At 56.6% G+C, this 18534-nt stretch overlaps 5 protein-coding genes across 5 annotated transcripts; 2 read left to right on the plus strand and 3 right to left on the minus strand.

Annotated features, from left to right (window-relative positions):
• Positions 1–194: 194 nt before the first annotated feature.
• On the minus strand, positions 195–1474 carry DCS_05134 (Peptidase S8; the record flags this gene model as incomplete). Its single annotated transcript, XM_040802440.1, has 2 exons — positions 195–1118; positions 1172–1474. 2 exons carry the CDS (start codon positions 1472–1474, stop codon positions 195–197), a joined length of 1227 nt encoding a protein of 408 aa, XP_040657473.1.
• Positions 1475–3874: 2400 nt separating this feature from the next.
• DCS_05135 (acetyltransferase) lies at positions 3875–4468 on the minus strand (the record flags this gene model as incomplete). The annotated part of the gene is made up of 1 exon (XM_040802441.1): positions 3875–4468. One exon carries the CDS (start codon positions 4466–4468, stop codon positions 3875–3877), a length of 594 nt encoding a protein of 197 aa, XP_040657474.1.
• A 2165-nt stretch (positions 4469–6633) lies between these two features.
• Positions 6634–7431, plus strand: DCS_05136 (putative cutinase; the record flags this gene model as incomplete). The annotated part of the gene is made up of 2 exons (XM_040802442.1): positions 6634–7058; positions 7113–7431. The coding sequence occupies 2 exons, from the start codon at positions 6634–6636 to the stop codon at positions 7429–7431; spliced, it is 744 nt and encodes a 247-aa protein (XP_040657475.1).
• A 3746-nt stretch (positions 7432–11177) lies between these two features.
• Positions 11178–12660, plus strand: DCS_05137 (uncharacterized protein; the record flags this gene model as incomplete). The annotated part of the gene is made up of 4 exons (XM_040802443.1): positions 11178–11407; positions 11498–11520; positions 11647–12055; positions 12150–12660. 4 exons carry the CDS (start codon positions 11178–11180, stop codon positions 12658–12660), a joined length of 1173 nt encoding a protein of 390 aa, XP_040657476.1.
• A 1301-nt stretch (positions 12661–13961) lies between these two features.
• On the minus strand, positions 13962–16391 carry DCS_05138 (glycosyl transferase; the record flags this gene model as incomplete). Its single annotated transcript, XM_040802444.1, has 4 exons — positions 13962–14198; positions 14252–14443; positions 14549–15452; positions 15610–16391. 4 exons carry the CDS (start codon positions 16389–16391, stop codon positions 13962–13964), a joined length of 2115 nt encoding a protein of 704 aa, XP_040657477.1.
• Between the last annotated feature and the right edge of the window lie 2143 nt (positions 16392–18534).

Genomic DNA, 18534 nt, shown 5'->3' on the forward strand with positions numbered 1-18534 from the left:
TACACGCATACTTGATCGTCAGATAGCGGCGTGAAATCGTAGTCTTTATTCGGTACGCAATACAATCTCAGCAAGTATAGTACGAGAAAGAAATACGGAAACATGGACAGACGAAAATGGCAGACGCTTTCCAATGTACCCCAACTCCCTCACATACACATATATGCACACATAGCCAGACGGAACATTCATTGTCAGTCCTCGCTGCCGTTGTTGGCCAACAGGTTGACCGTGTTTTTCGGGAGATTCTCGGTGCTGTCCCTGGTGCCGAGCTCTTTGATGCGACTCGTCAAGGCGGCAGGGTCGGTAATGCCCTCGAGAATGGCGAGGTAAATGGCAAGACCAGCAACGTGGGGAGCGGCCATGGAGGTGCCCGTGTCCGATCGGGTGGCTGTCGTCGAGCCGATCCAGGAGGACAGGATGTCCTTTCCAGGGGCGTGAATGTCGACGGCAGGTCCGTAGTTGGACCCCTGGGAGCCGAATCCACGCCAGGCCAGCCAATCTTCGTCGACGGCACCGACTGTCAGGGCGTTGGGCGCACGAGCGGGCGACAGGTTGGAGGCGTCTTGGTACTCGTTGCCGGCGGCAACAATGCTGAGGATCCCGGACTGGAACGCGTTCTCGACGGCTTCGTCAAAGGCCTCCGAGATGATACCACCGAGGGACATGTTGATGACGGCCCGGCCCCGGCGCCCCTTGGCAGCAATGTCGGCGACAGCCCACTGGAAGCCGTCGAGGATGGTGGAGGTTTGCGAAGAATGATCCATAAAGACCTTGACGTCGATTATGTTTGCCTTTTTGGCGACGCCGAACCTCTTGCCGGCAACGACACCGGAGACGTGGGTCCCATGGCCGATGCCGTCGATGAACTCGCCGCCGGCCGCGTTGTAACCCCTCGTGGCGCGGCCTTGGAATTCGACGTGGTCGATGTTGACGCCGCTGTCGATTACATACACATAGCCGCCCTCTCCGGCACTTGAGTCGTAGACGTAGTTCCTGGAGCCGGGCTTGCGGTGAGAGAGAGTCGCCAGCCCGTACGTGGAGTTGAACTGCGTCTTCTTGTTCTGCATCGCCGTCTCGAACAGGGTCCAGACCTGGTCCGGTTCAACGTAGGAAACCTGGGAAGTCAGTCGGCGTCGTTCCGGCCCGTCGATCCTTGGCCTAGCCTTACCTCGGGCTTGTTGCGAATCTCCTCTATGGTGGCGTCGTCAAAAGCACCCGAGTAGGCGTTGAAGTTGCCAATCTCAAACTTCTTGTCGAGGCCGGAAAGGTCGAGATGGCGACGGCCGATGCTGCGGGCGTGAACGTCGTTGACCCATTCGAGATGGGTGGCGAGTTCGCGGCTACGGATGCCGTCCTTGAGTTTGACGATGTATTTGTTTGAACCGCCTGGGGCCGCGACAGGCACGGGGCTGGAGGTACCAAAGGGCAACGCCGCGAGCAGCAGAGCCGCGACTGTCTTGACGCCGACCATTCTAGCCTTAACGAGGATAAGTAAAAAGGAAACGGCGAATATCAGGCTGTCGAGTGGATGCTGCAGGACAATCCCGGAGAGGACGTGGAGAGGTTTATATGCCGAGACTCGTCATCCTTCTGCCAACCTCTCTCCTCATGATGCCATCCGTCAGCATCGTGAGGAGGCCAAGTCCAGCTTCCGCTTGGAAGCATCGGCTGGCGCTTCCGGAGGGCGAGGAGTGCTGATGGAGCCGCTAGAGATGGGAGAGGAGTGATGTCGGCACGATACGATAAAATTAGCACCCGATCCGGACGGGCAGAGTTGAGGGCCGGTGCTCAATGGAGCAGGTCCGTATGGCGCCATTAAGCATACGGGTCTCCATTTCCAAAGCAATGGGGGCAGCGATGTGACAGCTCAAGCCCGGTTTTCAACTTCCTATTCGAGCCATTTTGGCCAGCCGTCAGCCAGGTGCCGAGGGTCCGATGTCGCTTTCACAGCAGCAGCTCTAGGCAAGATTGTGCAGTTTTCTGTCGCCGTCATGTTTCGTGCTTGAGGACCTGCAGGTCGACCGTTTTGGAGACGTTCTTGGGGGCCTTTTTGGGCCTCGGCGAATGTCCATTTCGTCTTCCCTCTCACGTTTGCTGTCACCCCGCTTCGTCCGCACGCGGCTCCAATTGCTGCCGTGCAAGACCGACTGCGCATGTGATCATCTCCAATCATCTCTCGGTCGTCGCACCTAGGTTGCGTCCGAGGGGTGATGGCAGGTGAAACGCAAAGGCTATGTCATCAATCTGGTCAACTTCTCGTGTCGACGTATTTGGGGTTTAGATGACCGGGGTGTCAACGCGGGCGTCCCCGATGCGGTGAGGCGCCGGGCCGAATGGCAATGGGAAGCCGGCAACGTCGGCCGGTGGGAATCGAGCGATGGGGAATTCATCAATCGAACAGCCTGGAGACAGCAACCCGACAAGGAAGGTTCAGACTTTGAAGGATATGCGGACGATCCGAGACCGGAGGGTTGGAACGGCTGGCGGTGGTGAATGGGCGTCGCCGACAGGACGGCATCGTGATGACCTCGTTGAGTTTTCTTTAGGCGAGTCTCCCGAATGCGCATCGATCTTCTACGTTGTCCCAAGTCACATGACAAGGCGTCACAACGGAACGTCACGTTTCGTTGATGGCCTCGTTTGTACCTGCCCAGGCTGTGGTCCTACTTCACATGTCACAAAGTATTTCCCATTGCAGCGTACCGTACTTGTACTGAGTATTAGGAGGTAGTCGGTAGCTTGCTCTGCCCTGTACTTACAGCTACTGTACTCGATACGGCTATGTGGACAACAACGTCAACAACGGACGAGATGGCGCTCCTACTTCTTCAATCCACTGCACATTGCGTCATGTTCTGGGTCGCTTGACTGGTTCTCGCCCATGCATTCTACGTTTGGTAGCACCGCTCTATCCTACCGTCGTGCTTTGGCCTGCCTGTGTTGGCCGGTGCCAGAGTATCGCTGCAAGGCCGTTGTGGCGAGCGAACGGCCGCATCACGTCAGGTATTGGATTTCCTTTCGCACCTACCTGGAACGGGCTCGGAACATGGCATGTCTTTGGCCGAGTCGCCCTCCTACATGCAGATGCCTGTACCAATGGATGAGACATGGATCGATGGCCAAACATCGAGGCTTGAGGGCAAGCGAGCCGCTGCTTTGGTCTTGACCGCCCCGGTGGATTGTAGCGAGGATTGTAGCGACGGATCTAGCACTAGATGGTCAATTCGTTGTCAACTTCACCGAGTAAGTACATCGGAATCTTGTGTTGAAACAGTTTTGCACGTCGGAGCAGTCATTACGGCACGGTTACCAGTCCAATGGAGGCATTCGATGACGGAAAGATCAAGGCAACCAAGGCAAAAGCAAAAAGAACGGGGGGAAAAAAATTAAGCAGGCTGCGTTGGTCTAGGCTAGGCGGGTAATGACACGGAAGAACAGGGGTGCAAAAAAAGAATGTCGACGTGAATCGAATTCATGAGGTTCCAAAGATTGAGGTAATGGAGTGTTTTTGGCCATCCCACGGTAATCTCTGGTAAAAGGCAAGAAATTAGTGCGTATGGAAGGTCCAACTCCACCTGGAAAATCTGTTATTTTGCCTTATATACCCCCCTATGGCATGCCCCACGCCGCGCGTTTCGATTGGCTCATTCGTCCGGCACACAGCACGAGCCCTTTGTCCTGTACGTGGATGTGCCGTACAGTAAGTTGTAGTGCGCTGCACATGTACATGTACATGTACACGTTGCTGTAAACCGCCAACCAAGTACTCCGCTCTGTCGAGAGCATCACGATGCGGGTCGAATTTTTCAGCCCAGCACTCGGGCCCACGGCGCGGCGAATTCGGGATGGCACACCCTCCGGGCGCTTGGATTCATGCCGCTTGCTTCCGCGGTCGGTCTAGCTGCCACACAATGTCCGTCTCCGGCGGAGCTGGGCTCGCCTGCTGGCCGAGGCAGCGGAAGCCGAGCCGGCGGGGAATAGCTTCGCTCCGGACGTTCCGCCTGTCGTGTCGAATCTGGACGCGGTCGACGGGCAAGAGAAAGGCGGCGTCGACGAGCAAGGAGGCGGCGCGAGTGGCCAGACCCCGTCCGGTAGCGTCGGCGGCGAGCCAGTATCCAATCTCGAGAGCGTCGGGGCCGATGCGTCTGATCAAGCCGCAGGAGCCGCTGACGCGGCCGTCGTCGACGATGGCGTAGTCGTACTCTTCGTCGGCGTCCCAGGCGCCGGTGGTGAAGCGTAGGAATCGGTCAGCGTCGTCCTTGGAGTAGCCCTTGGCCGCCCACGGCATCCACCGGCCGAGCTCGGCGAGGGACGAGCTCGCGGCGGCGTAGAGGCTGTCGGCGTCGTCGGCACGCCACCGGCGGAGCGTCAGCTTGTCGTCGACGAGCTCCTCTGCTGGCCGTGCTATGTTGGCGGTCTCACCGTTGCCGCTCTGGTTCATCCTGCTCCCCGCTGTGGACGGCATGCTGCTTGCTGTGGCCGAGGAGGCATCTGCGGGTGACAAGCCATGGAGCTGGCAGCTGGTATTATTAGCACTTTTCTCATCGCTTGTTTGACAGTGCCATATGTATTCGAATGAATGTGGAGATGCAAGTGGAAGCGAGGCGAGCAATGGGAGACGAACGGCCCGAGTGAGTCAGCAGCGGTTTTCTCCGCCGATGCAACGCTGGCACTCTGACCGGTTCGGAGGTTCAGCCATGGCCATGACTGGCTGGCCTCTGTCGAGCCAATTTAACTACGAAGTAATACTCCGTGCTCTGTATTATTACTGCTATTAATACTCCGTATGGGAGTATTTACTTGATGATTTCAGCACGGTGCAGAGTACAACTACAAGTTTTACAGTATATTACCTTGCATGCTGTATTTTTATGCTCCGTACGGAGTACTCCGCACCCACTTGTATAACAAGTATGTACAAGTACGATAAGTAATGTGCCGTGCCTGTACGGAGCACTGGGAGCATGCAATCACAAGTACATACTCCAGTGCACAAGCACTTGCTTGTAGTTGTACAACTACCTACAATAAAAGTACACCTGGACCTTGCAGTGCGCGGACCTGGTTCTTCGTTTCCGCAACCCACGCGCCACTCTGCATCGTCCACTTCCAGCGTAGCCAAGTCAAGGTTACCTGATCAAGGATGACGGAACGAGTCACAGCAGCTAACAGGCTAGTCGTACGCAACACACTTTCGTTTGTCGGTGGCTGCCAAGATTCGAGGCACCCGCACGCGGCTGCGATTCCGGCCCGATACAGGAGCACCCTTGCATCACACGCCTCCGATAGGAGGCCGTCTCGGGGAGACGCTCGAACTTGGGTGAGACGGTGAGCCACCTTTTGCACTCGTCCTTGTGCTCGGAGTCTTGGATTCTAGAACCTCCCCCCCGCTCATGGAACCGCACGTGAAGCGTGGCTTGTTTTGCGACTGCTTCTTCCATCGATATACTTACTTGCTCCGTTCCGTCGCCGGCCCCGCCTCGCGCCGGGCCCGCTGCGGCCCGACCAGCCCCTACGAGCCCCGACGGGGCCGATACTGTTGACAAACATGGCACCAGAGAGCAACGGTAGAGCACGAGCGGAGCGGGGTACGCAGCCGGCGAGTCAGTTCAGCTACTTGTGCAAAGACCATTCATGTATGGGTTGGACCAATAATGAATCGAGGCCAGTTTCCATCCGCCACTACGTGCAAGGGGGCCAAGGGACTAGAAATTCACGCAACCCATTGGGTGCCCTCCTTTCGGTCGCGAGTCCTGATCCGTACCTATTGCCGTCCTCCTGCCCCTTTTGCGTACGCCTTGGGCCGAACTGGAAGTCGTTTAACGTTGGAGAATGGCCATGTGAGCAAGAAATGCTAGATCGTCAAGGCGCCTGCATGAACGAAGGTGCCAAGTGTTGTAAGCCCTACCGCCACAACCCACGTTGCCATCCATTCATGCCCATCTATGCCATCTATCCCACCCCATGCCATCTCATGCCATCTCGATCTTCGGTGCGGGGATGCGGGGGTGGGGCGTGGTGATGCAACGTCCCCATGGCCAACTCCCGTCCACGGTGACGAAGCCGGATCGTGACAAGTCCCGGCCGCTGGCCGATGCCGTCGGATCGGGTGCGCGGCGGCCGGTGAATGCAATGGCTTGGTCGGACGGTACCATGTCTCGATATATTCCCTGCGCATGCTATTGTCGACATTTCTCTCGCGTTGCCTCGCAGAAGCTTCCCCGGAGCCTGCTTCATGGCTCGCAGCGGGCGATGCTTCCACCTGCGCCTAGCTCATCTGTCGCGGCCGCCTGGCGGGTCATGCAGGGGCCGATGCTTCGTTTCTGATCGAGTTCTCGCGAGGGTGTGCCGCCTCCAGCTGGGCTGGGGCTGGCTGAGGGCCGGGGCTAGAGGTGGGTGTGAAGCACGACCGCTTGGCTTCGGTCGTTCTGCTCCAGGTGGGTGGGTGCCGTGATCCGAGTCGTCGCATCGCTGCAGGCCCGCGTCGTCACCGCTTGCATAAGTTCAGGGCCACCCGCGCGCCGGCCAAGTCGAGCGGATGGAGACAGCGGATGGCGTGCGACGACGGGCTCGACAGCTGGACCATCGACACTGGCGCGCAGCTTCCGACGGGCAAGACAGAAAACCGCGATGCGATTTCCCCTCCTCGCCGTCCTCGCCGCGGCCTCGGTCCTGGCCCATCCCGCGGACCTCCATGAGCTCGACGCCCGGAGCTGGCCGGACGTGACGGCCTTCCTCGCCAAGGTCGCCGCCCTCTTCCCCGTCAACGTGGCCATCCAGGAGATTTGCGGCGCCATCACGGCCGCCGAGGTCGGCATAGCCACATTCTTTCGCATCCCGCTCGACCGGTACGACGGCTGCGGCGACGTCACCATGCTCTTCGCCCGGGGCACATGCGACGCCGGCAACGTCGGCGTCCTCACGGGGCCCTGGTTCTTCAAGACGCTCGCCGACAAGCTGTGGTGGTCTCGACGGTCGCTCGCCGTTCAAGGCTTCGAGTACCCGGCCACCGTCGACGGCTACTTCAAGGGGTCCAAGGACAACGGATGGGTCTTGTGAGTGGCGGTGCCTCCTCGTCCCTCCGTCGGGCTCGCGCTGACCGTGACGAGTGCCAACGTCATCAAAAACAAGCTCGCGCGCTGTCCCGGCACGAAGCTCGTCCTCAGCGGTTACTCCCAGGGCGGCATGGTGATCCACCAGGCGGCGGCGGTCCTCGACAGGGCGACCATGAGCAAGGTCAGCGCCGTCGTCATCTTCGGTGACCCTTACTCGAAGCGGCCGATCAGCAACATCGACGCATCCAAGGTGAAGATTTTTTGCCACGAAGGTGATAACATCTGCGACAACGGCCCGCTCGTCTTGTGGGAGCACTTGAACTATGCCGAGGACGCCGAGGATGCAGCGGATTTTATAATTTCCAGAATCTAACATTATCGTCTGCCCGGAATGGCCCCCACCATGGTCGTTATGCCACATCGTCCTCCCTTACCCATGTCGCCAGCCATCTCTGCCTGCAACATGTCGTCTTTGGACTGTTCGGGCACGACATGCAGCGTGACCATTCACCTGAAAATAGGCCGGACAATGAATGAATGCTGCCAATGTGCCTCGATGGGAGGAGGAAGGCGGGTGAGGATTCCCGAGGGGAGGGGCCCGCTTTTGGTGGAGGCCCGCCTTGGCGACGAGGGCTTCCGTGTTGCGTCTCCACTCCTCCGTGTGCGGCTCCGTTCGGGCTCCCCGCGGGCTCCGTTCGGGCTCCCGAACGGCACCGGATGTCCTGGCCGCAAAGCAGGGTGACGGTGGCCGCGAGCCAGTGCCAAACCAACGACAACGCTCGTGGAGCAATCTTGGTTCTCTTTTATTTCTTCCCCACATCACCAACACGCCGGGACCAGGCAAAGGGGTCCGTCCGTATTGCGAGGTAGAGTGCTGGTAGCAGAATGAAAAACATCCGCGCTCGCGCATGGGACCGGCGCGAACGATGGACTGGATCCGTAACCAATTCTTGGCCAATCTCAAGAGCGAACCGTCGGACCAAAATCCTTACCAGTTCTTGGCCCAGCTCCGAAGCGGGCACCACCAAGGCCACCCCTTCAGAGGCTGGTGCCGTAAGCGGAGTCGGGGGGAGGGGGTTCGGTCGCTGCTCATGAGTCAACATTTCCGTTGCTGAAACGTTGTCTACTGCCTTATTTTGACACCAAAAATCCACGCTAGGGTCTCCTCCACGGCCCACCCGTTATGTCCAAGCATGACAAACAACGACGAGGGAGACGAGAGTCGTCGGTGATCACGGCCGCGTTTGTCCCGCCACTTGCATGCTGCGCTCAGTGGATAGAAACATGCTGGTATTAGGTAGTAGGTAACGAGTAGGCAGGCGGCAACAGGTACTAGGTAGGTACTAGTTACCTACCTAGGTAGGTAGGTACTGGGTGTTGGTGGGCAAAGGCAACATCGCTGTACAGTGCTGCTCGTCGTTCCCACCAGGTATTCACATCCGTACCAGCGTGCCGGCTTTGTTCATCAACGGAATGGGCACGAGCGTTGCACGCGCACTTGCGTGAACACGTACGCATCGTGATTCAGAATCGATAGAGAGCATCGGCCCGTACGGCTCTGTTCCAACCCAAGCCAGCGGCGAGAAGCACGACGGGCGGGACGGGGACATGCGGCGGAGGGTAATGTTGCTCTTGGCGCATCCCCCCAGGGGTTACTGGGCGCCCCGTCCAGTGCGGTGCCCCCCGAGAGATGCCGTTACCATCACTGCTGAGACGGAGTGGCTATGCCTATAAGTGCCCCCAACAGCGCTTGATATTAGGTCAGTAATAATACTAATACGTACTAGGTAGGTTCATAATAGTAGGCAACTCTTTGGTGCACGTACGCCTACAGCATGCCACTGTAGGTACTAGGTTAGTAGCCTAGGCCTGCCAGTGAGTACTATTACAAGTAGATACATACCTGTAGCCCCCCTGTTTTTGAACAGTCACGGTACATGATGTTTAGTATATTTCACAGCTATTCGGTGCTGTTACACACAAATTCGCGCATCAAAGTACTGTCAAAGGCTGGTTTGTAGTATAGCTTGCAACATATTGTAGCAATAGAACCGAGAAACAACTCTACCAGTCTGTACTTTGCAAACTATTGTATCGTAGACTTACCAGCCGGTTGTACAAAAACCCAACTGTCAAAGATTAACAGTACTGTTTATTACTTAACAGTCATTTACGCAGTTAACAGTAATTTGTATAACTAACAGCTGTTATTTCTTAATATATTGTCGTACCTAATGATCGCTTTGCAAATAATACCAACTCTCGTTGCACCTCTATCTGCCTCAATCACTGCCTCAATCGTGCCTTAATCACTGCCTCAATCGCTGCCTCAATCGCTGCCTTGAAGTATGTTAAGCGACAATATATATTAAGTAGCAATGTATAATAAATAGCAATATATGTTACGTAGCAATATATGTTAAGTAGCAATGTATGTTGAGTAACAATGTATGTTTAGCGACAATATATATTAGCGCAATAGTACCTTACTGTCTAGTATGCCGTTTGTACTCTGTATATACTATTGTATGTACTAGCTTTTTGTACTTCAACAGGCTCTTATATTAAACACTACATAATGCCTTGGGTTATTTTTGTATAGCTACTGTGTTTGTATTATAAATTACTGACCAGAACGAAGGTGCTTCACATGATCGCCACCCTATCAGTCTGTTGGCACCTTGACATCCGGTTACGAGGCTGTCACGGAATAGGGCACGTACGCGTAGGTAGGCACATGCTGTACGTGTAGGTCCTTGGCCTAGCAGAGTAGGTGTCCGCTGCTGTCGCTAGTGGGCAGGGGCGGCGGTACTCGTACAAAGGTGTACACCTTGGCCTGCCTCCAACCAGTACCACCCATGTACAGCGTACGCGTAGGAGCGCCCTCGGTGTACGGGAGGGGTACTCTCCGTCCTGACCGTTCTCTCGTAGCGGCAGGTAGCTGGTACTTTGGCGGTGCCCCCTCCCATCAGACTAGGACCGCGCCGGCTTCAAGGTTGGCCCTCTGTATCCGACTTGCTCAAGTGCGGCGACAACCGGATCCACCGAGCGAAGGCGAATCCAAATCCGTATACGGACCAAGTGCGGCAACGACCCCGTGTTTACTCCTCCCTCCTCCCTCCTCCCTACACACCACGACAGACCACACGACGACGGACCACACCACGCCCACGCCCTCCCTCGCCTTCGGCTCTCGACCGTCGTCGCTCGAGGTACCAGGTCCAGGGGATCCACCACCCATCGTACGGTGCCGAAAGCGCAGCGTCCATGTCGCAGGCCGGAACTCGGGACCTCGGCTGCCTTCCTGGTCGAGGCCCTGGTCGATGCCCCCGTTTGGCTCCAAGTCGCCGACTTCACGCCCCAGCCAACCTCGCCGCCCCTCCGCCGGCCTTCTCTGCTTTCGCTCCTCGGGTCCTGCGCGACAAGCTCGTGGCCAGAGGGAGCGATGCCTTGACCGGCATAGCCCGCCGGGCCCTGGCCGAGCCAATCTCTCGCCCGCCCCTCGTCGTCGCATGGCAGCCTCGCCCTCACCCCCCCCCCCCCCCCCCAGCTATTCCCTCCGCGTAGGGACGACGCATGAGGCTTGAAGCAGGCTCTGGCTGGCTGACCTACGAGTGCCACACCGGTTGGCTCGTACGGTACCTCGCGCGAGAGGCGAGACATGGTGCTTGGTTTGACTAGCTGCCCACGCACGCCGCACCACTGCGGTCATGTCCATCCAGTCCGCCCATGCCATGTCATGTGCTTGCGGGACTACAGCACATCATATCTCTGCACCGACGCAAGCACGACGCACTAGCATTCGTCTCGCGCCAACGCCCGGGACCCCTTTCTGACACGACCTTGGCCCTGATACTGAATCCCTCAGCTCGCCAGCCATTGCAAAGGGCGAACTCGGCATCGGCTCTTTATGTCGAGGCGAGCCGCATCCCGTCGTCATCTCGATCCTCGATGATTCGACGACCCTTATCCCAACCTTTTCTCCGACTCTGCCCATGCCCATTGGGGCAGATGCCCGCATCCCCGCCGAGCATGCAGTTCAGTTCATCATCTCAGGCCCCATCGACCGACTTCACCGGCCCGGCTGCTTGCTTGTAGCGAGCCCTGTAGGCGCCCATCATGGCAGGCCGACCGGGCGAGATGGATCTCTCCGATCTGTACTTTGGCGTCTTCATTGGCATCTTTCCATTCACCCTCGCCAAGATCGTCGACCAGACGACCGACATCCTCAGGGGTACCAGGCGCGGTCTTCACAGTGCGTATCTCTACATGGTCTGGATCGAGCTGGTCGTCAACTTGACTTTCGCCATCATCACCTTTCTGTACCTCAATGACGCCATTCCTGGCAGGTACGTCGAGCCAGCCTGAAAGCCTCCCCCCTTCCCCTCCCCCTGCATGCCGCCGCAAGCCGACGCTGACGGTCCATCGCGAGCGGACAGCCTCATGTTTTATCATGGCTCCGGTATGTGTCGCCACCATCTTGACCCCGTCGATTGCACACAAACGATGCGCGAGCCTGCCCTTCCACGCTTCTTCTGCGATTCCGACGTAGATGAACAAGGAATATGCTGATCATCGGTCCGCCCAGTGCTCCTGTGGGCTATTCAGACCCAACTGCTGTCCCAGATCATCGCCAACCGAGTTTCGCTCATCATGTTCAACAAGCGCAAGTCACGTTGGCTCAGGTTCGGCCTCTTCGTCTCCATCGGCTTCGTCAACGTCGCCGTTTGGGTCATCTGGACCCGCGCACACGTCGAGACGGCGACACCGACCGACATCACCGTCAACAACTACTTCGAACGAGCGGAGAAGATCTTCTTTCTTGTCGTCGATCTAAGCCTCAACTTCTACTTCCTCTACCTCGTTAGAACGGGCTTGATTTCCTACGGCCTAACAAAGTACTGGCGACTGTTTCGCTGGAATGTTTTCATGGTCTTTCTTTCCACCACCATGGACGCCCTTCTGCTCGCCTTCCTGAGCCTACCCAATCCATATCTGTACGTCCCTTCTTTCCTTCCCTTTCCCTTTCCCTTTCCTGCGCTGGCTGGCCCCAATCCTGTGCCGTGTGCCGTTCGCTAATCATGTCGGAAGATATGTTCAGTTTGCGCCCGTCGCATACATCGTCAAGCTTCATATTGAGCTCACCATGGCTTCGCTCATAGGCAAGGTGGTGCAGAGCGACAACAACGACCTGGACACGAGCTACGTCGACGAGTCGCGAATCACTCGAACCGACAGCCACTCAAACTACGTTCCCTTCCCGAGCCGGAGTGGCGGCACGGCAGGATCACGGAGAGCCAGTGCTCAAAGCCGCCTGGCCGGGAACCAGGGGGACGTGCATGCGGGAGGCTCTAACCCGTACCTTCACCTGGGCATGTGTCCCGAAGAAGACAGCGTTAGCATCTCACGAGAGGACACAACAGCAGCCGTCGTGACGGAAAATGACATGGAGAGGGGCGAAGCCGGCTGCAACGATGGCGGCGACATTCCAGGGAGCCCGAAGGCGGAGACCAGTTCTGGGACGTGCAGGCCACCGACGACCGACACCAAGTCCGTCACGGGTCACTCCACGAAGGGTGAAGAAGGGGAGAAGGCCGAGTAGGCTAGGTTTATTATACCCATTCATCAACATATAGACACATAGACTGCATAGATACCACTGCGAACTGAATTGCGAGCAAGGTAAAAATATAACCTTCTTTAGACTTCTCTTTCTCTGCTTCCTATGTATATGGCATCTTTTAAGAGTGCCCCCACACACAATCTGGTTGCTATGCATACTGTTATGACATCTTTCGGTGTCCCCACACATCCGAGCGAGCAACCAGTGGTCTTCGCGATATGCGTACAGAAAACATGCGTCGGATTTGCCAAATATTCTTACTTGGGCATTCATTTCATTGAATATTCCTCATGTCATCCCTCATCCAGTGGCAGGGCGTGGCACTAAGGAATCTGTACACGAAAACAAGAGCACGGGTATAATATGTGTGTGCCTGTACGGAGTAGTCCGAGTTGGATTGTGAGTGGGATTTTTCAGCTACCTTCTGTCACCGTCAAGCCGGATAGGGAGAGACGTGGCTTCGGAGAAATGAAATGAGACTTGTTGAAAGGCATGTACTCATCCGTCGTCGTATTTCCATGCAATGAAAAACGCCAAAAGCCAAGTGTGCGCCTGCAAAGGACAGGAATGCTCCCCCCGGTCTAGGCCAGGTTTAGGCCGGATCTTCCTGAAAGAGTGTAGGTAGTGACTAACAACAATACGCATACATAACTCAAACTCACCCATTCATTCACACGTTCATTTCGTGAAGGGATTGTCCGCGAACCACGGTTTGTGCGACGGAAGCAATCGGCAGTAGGGGGGGGGCTTTGTAGCGTTCTGTCCCATCCCTGATTCTCGACATCTCCTCCTGAACATTGGACTTCACTTTCCCATCCCGTAAAATTCATCATCCAATTTCTACTCATTGCCATGGCGCTAGGATCCGGAAAGAAATGCATCGCATGCGCCGCGCATGATCATGGTGATACATTGAGCGACTGGTAGCCAACAACAGGTACAGTCGACCAACATGTCAGGTATGCATCTGCTCGGTCAGCGACGAAACACAATAGACAAGGTAGGAAGAGCATAAGCAGACAATGAGGAACATATTAATATTTGTTTTTGCATTATTCGAATTTATTCTTGAACTTTTGTCCCACCTCCTGCCAATCAGAAGCTACTGTACAGTTCAGCATGGCCGTCTATGTGCCCTCCTCTCCTCCCGGTTTTCTTTCTCTCAGCGCTCTGAGATGGGACTTGGATTATGCTGTCCCATCCATGCAAAATATGCAAATGGAAAGATGCAAACAATGGTACACTCAACTCTGATCATGAATCCATCAACCCCTACTTTCCTAGTTGCCCACCGTGGTGCTCACCGCCGTCACGCTCATGGATCGGCCTGGCCGCCTTCCGTCCGGCCCTATCTCCGTCTTCTCTGGGGATACCTCGTCCAAGTGGAGAACGACTTCGACGACGTTCTCGTCCTCGACCACCTTGGGGTGTCGTTTGGCAAAGTATCGAGCGTACTTGTAGATGGACCAGTAGCAGCTCAGGACGTTGACAACCGTCAGCGCCACCTTGAGTGGTGTCTGAGCACACATGTCAGCATCCATCTTCATTCATTCAGCGGTGGCGGACATACGTAGTAGAATGTAATCATGCCTAACCCTACCCGTTCCTTTTTGAGACGCAGGTGTAGCTCGTTGAAGATGATGACGTTGACGTAATAGAGCACCAGCACCGCTGCTATGACGCACCCCCAGAACATGGGCCGGATGATGAGAGAGATGGGGAGGACGAAAGGGGTGAGCAGATATATGATCGTTTCAAACACCTGTCATTCGCTGTCAGGGCGTGCCGGTGCGAGCAAGGACGACAACATCCGCAACGACGACGGAAAGCCGGGTTTGCGTTGATTGCATGGACAGGGGCATGATACCTCGGCAAAAACAAACAGCTTGGCACCGGGCTCCCACCAGAGCAGCTTCCAACTGCCGATGATGTAGCCCATGTTGTACCACAAGCCGTTGACGAAGAAGAAGTTCCACCTCATGAATCTCTGCTTGAACACAGTCATCTCCCCGAAGCCACCACGGCTGCCCCCAGAGCTGAAGAAGACGGCGGGCGGGGTCTCAGTCTCGACGAAGACGGCCGAGCACATCTTGATGCGACCCCCGAGCCGACGGCAGCTGTGGCCGAAGAACCAATCCTCGGAGACGGAGAAGCCCGGGTGGTCGTGGAAGATCTTGATGAGGAAATCACGATCCCACAGGGCGATGGCGCCGTGCGGGAACGTCGCGCTCCCGATGACGCCAGCGAAGCAGCGCTGGAGACCCGCAAGCTTGTACTCGAGATCCTGCGCTTGCTGGCACAGATTGCCTTTTGATGCGTCCGGACCAACGCTCTTGATGGTGTAGCCGATGGACTTGATCCTGTCCGTCAGCCGATCGCTGACGACGGGAAAGTTGGGCGGCAACGCGCAGTCATCGTCGATCATGAGCACGTTTTGAAACTCCTTGGCGGCGTAGCAGCCGACGAATTGAGCGACGATCTTGGAGCCGACTGGGCACCATATGTGATTGACGCCGTACGGCCGGCAGATTTCCTCGGTCTCGTCCAGGGGCGTCGGCGAGTTGCCGTTGGCGATGACGAAGATGTGCGACGGCGGAAAGGTCTTGAGGGCAGCCACGAGGGTCGGCCCGACAATCTGGGCCGACTTGTAGCAGGGGATGAGCAGAGCGGTGCTTTGAACGTTCGGGTCGCTCCCCGGCTCCGTGGTCGGCAGCTCCGGCGCCGGCGGCGGGTCCTTTTCAAACAGTATCAACAACGGGGCATAGGCGTATCTGCGAGGACAAGGTCTGTCAGCCACGCACCACTTCCAGAGGAGGTTGCCCTAGGCATCTTCTTGGACCGACCGGGCCTGGATCCTAGACCCGAGGGATGGAGTGAAAGCAGGCAAGGGCAGGCAAGGAGTAAGACTGGGGACAAAGGAAAACGCACATGACGGTGAGGGTGATGCAGATGACCAATCCAGTGATGACGGCGACCGTCTCCATGGCATCGCGAAGCCAGTGGACGGCCCCTTTCCAGAGCGGGATGCCGATGAGGAGAAAGTAGATCAGGACGACGAGAAAGGCGTAAAAGCAGTACTCAAACACCAGCTGTGTTGTCGGTTTTCTCTCGAGCTGCTTCCCTCTGACCTTGGCCTTTTCGTAGAGATCGGCCAGGGTTCCCCTGCGGCTACGTCTCCGGGCGGATCCATGCTGGTCGGGGGCGATCATGATTTCCTCGTGCCGGCTGCTGGCATGAGTAGCGCTAGGCTGCAACGGCGTTTGTCCAAAGGAACCGCCGACGGAAGCGCTCGACGGCGGCGACATGGAGTAGCTGCTTAGCGAGCTAAAAAGGGCGGACTGTGGTACCTGCGGTTCGGGATGGGCCTCATCGTCCTCGCCATCGTCCCGGCCCGCCGCCCTCTTCTCCTCGTCCGAGCCTTCGCCACCGGCGGGCTCTTCGGGGATATCGGCACAGCTTGGGATGCGTAGAGACCTGCCTCGGCTACCACGTGGCGAGATACCATCCAGAGCGACGCTGGCCGTCCGGGGAGCGGGACCGAGGAGGAACCGACCGACGTGATTACTGACGGCTTGCTGAACGGGGCCGTTGACGGCATTGTCGGCATCTGATTCAGAACGGCGCCGGGTATGGCTGGCATTCGATATTTCGAGGATGTGTCTGGGTATGGAGATGTCTGCCACCACAGACGTTCTCATCCGGTGAGCCATCTTGTACTGGCAACTCGTCGTCGAAATCTATGCTCTCCCATACATCCTGCGGACCGGGCCGGCGTGGCACGTGGAAGAGCGGCAGCGGTTGCTGGATGGTGGAACCCGATGTCAGGAGTTGAGAGTCGAAAGTCGAGAGTCAGGATTCAGGACTCGGGACGCGAGTCGGAGTCAGGAGAGGCGAGGCGAGGCGACCCAGGAGGACCGGCCCGTTTCCTATGCTTTACGCGGCGCCAAGTAGCAAGGGCGTGGGAAAACAGCATGGCCGAGAATGATGGCCGTACGGGGGCTGATGATTTGCGTGCAAGATATTCTTAGCAACGGAAGTTGGCCTTGCTGCCGTTTCCGGGCACAAGTCGACGTCGGGCCGGCTTGTGCATCCAAGGCAAGTACGGACTGCACCGCTCACCTCCATCTTGGCCCAGTCCAGGATGGAGGAGGATACTATGACGAATTTGACAAGCCATGATGTTCTCGGCCGCACTTCACCCACTTTCCAGTCCAGGCACAGTCGAGGTCGAGGTCGCTTCTTTCTTATCCGAAAGTGGCCAACAGCGATGGTGAAATCGGCATTCGGCTGGGGCGATCGATACCGTATCAGTGCAGCACGTACGAGTGCGGCGGCGGGATATACGCAGCAAACCCACCCATTCCAGACATTCCAGAGAAGCGGTCGCATCAACCGACGACGGCAGATCTAGATCGTCCAGGAGGGGGAGGGGGGGACGGTCAGTTTTCTCAAATATGACAGAACAATGTCCCCGGCACTCGGGCAGCGATGAAGTGAAGCTGACTTGATCCTTCGATCATGGACCTCGCCGAAACCATTGCTGGGAGTCATCGTTTGCCATTCTGCCAGCTCAGCTCGCGGGAAGCCTCGCCGCCCCATCCCCACCGGGCCGATGTTTTCACCGAGTCTGGAATCGGAAGTCGCAAAGTCTGCTGCCGTCTGGCGTTTGACGTCTCGAGTCTGGACCAGTGAGTTGTTGGGGGTACGAATACCAATGCCAGAGTCGTCGGTCGTTAGCTGCACGCCTCGTCCATTTTCGTCAGCCATCGACGAGGGTTACGTGTAGGCGCGTGGAAGTGCCTCCCCTTTTTTACATGTACAAGTACCTGCGCACGTACTGGAGGCGAATAGGTACATGCGAGCGCCACACGGCGCGGCCAGCGCCACACACCTTCACTCCCTCGGAGCCTCGCAAGGGATAATTCAGATGTAGGTACTCCGTACTAATAATACATGTGCATGTCCTTCAACAGGTCGAGGTGCATGTACACAAAGATGCATGTCACTGTCCAAGTATGGGAGTTGTATTTTAAGCAAAGGAAAGGAAGTACGGAGTACGGAGTAGTCATGTGCGGATTACTGAGGAGGTACATACATCTTCCCCGTGTTGCCATCGTACATGTACATTAAGAGAACAAGGAACCGTCGTATTACAAGGTATTCGCGAACTACTAATTGCATCATAATAGTAATGCACATGTCATGTACGGTAAGAGTACGGAGCACAGAGTACCATTATTGCAAGTAGTCGTCCTCGGGGTGCCCGTTGAGTTGATATTTCTTCATGACCGCATACGCATAGACACCAGAATGGCACTGCCGACTGCAACTCTGCCCTACCCATGACCATGACAGTAGATGTAGATGGAGCCGAATGCGAGTAGTCCGTACCGTAGCCGGTGTCCCATTATTGTACTTGTTGAGCATTGGGAACGAAAGCAAGCAAAAAATCCATTAGTGAACGGGCCGGACTGCGTAGTGCGCGGAAGGCGGGAAGTGGGATGACGGACACGATTCCTACTACCCTGTAGCGTGCGCTAGCTCTACGCCGCTTGGGATGCATACAGATAAATGCCTGACGAAATGACACATCCGCCCATCTACTCCGTACGAGCAGCATATTTCGCCATTCCCCCTCCAGTGCAAAGCTGAAAAGTCTAGCTCGCGAGACCTACCATGACTTAGCATCATTCGTCTGGCGAGAACGAAGGGTAGCGCCGATGGAACAACGTGGCTACCAACCGTGGCTCCCGTCCAGAGGCGGCACCATTCAGGAGTAATCCGTTTCTACACACCAGCCGTAGCTTTATGGCGTTTCCGTGGCGGCAGAGTTCCCCGGCCTCATCGATACCT

Source organism: Drechmeria coniospora, chromosome 02 (genome assembly GCF_001625195.1).
Source record: "Drechmeria coniospora strain ARSEF 6962 chromosome 02, whole genome shotgun sequence".
Lineage (NCBI taxonomy): Eukaryota > Fungi > Ascomycota > Sordariomycetes > Hypocreales > Ophiocordycipitaceae > Drechmeria > Drechmeria coniospora.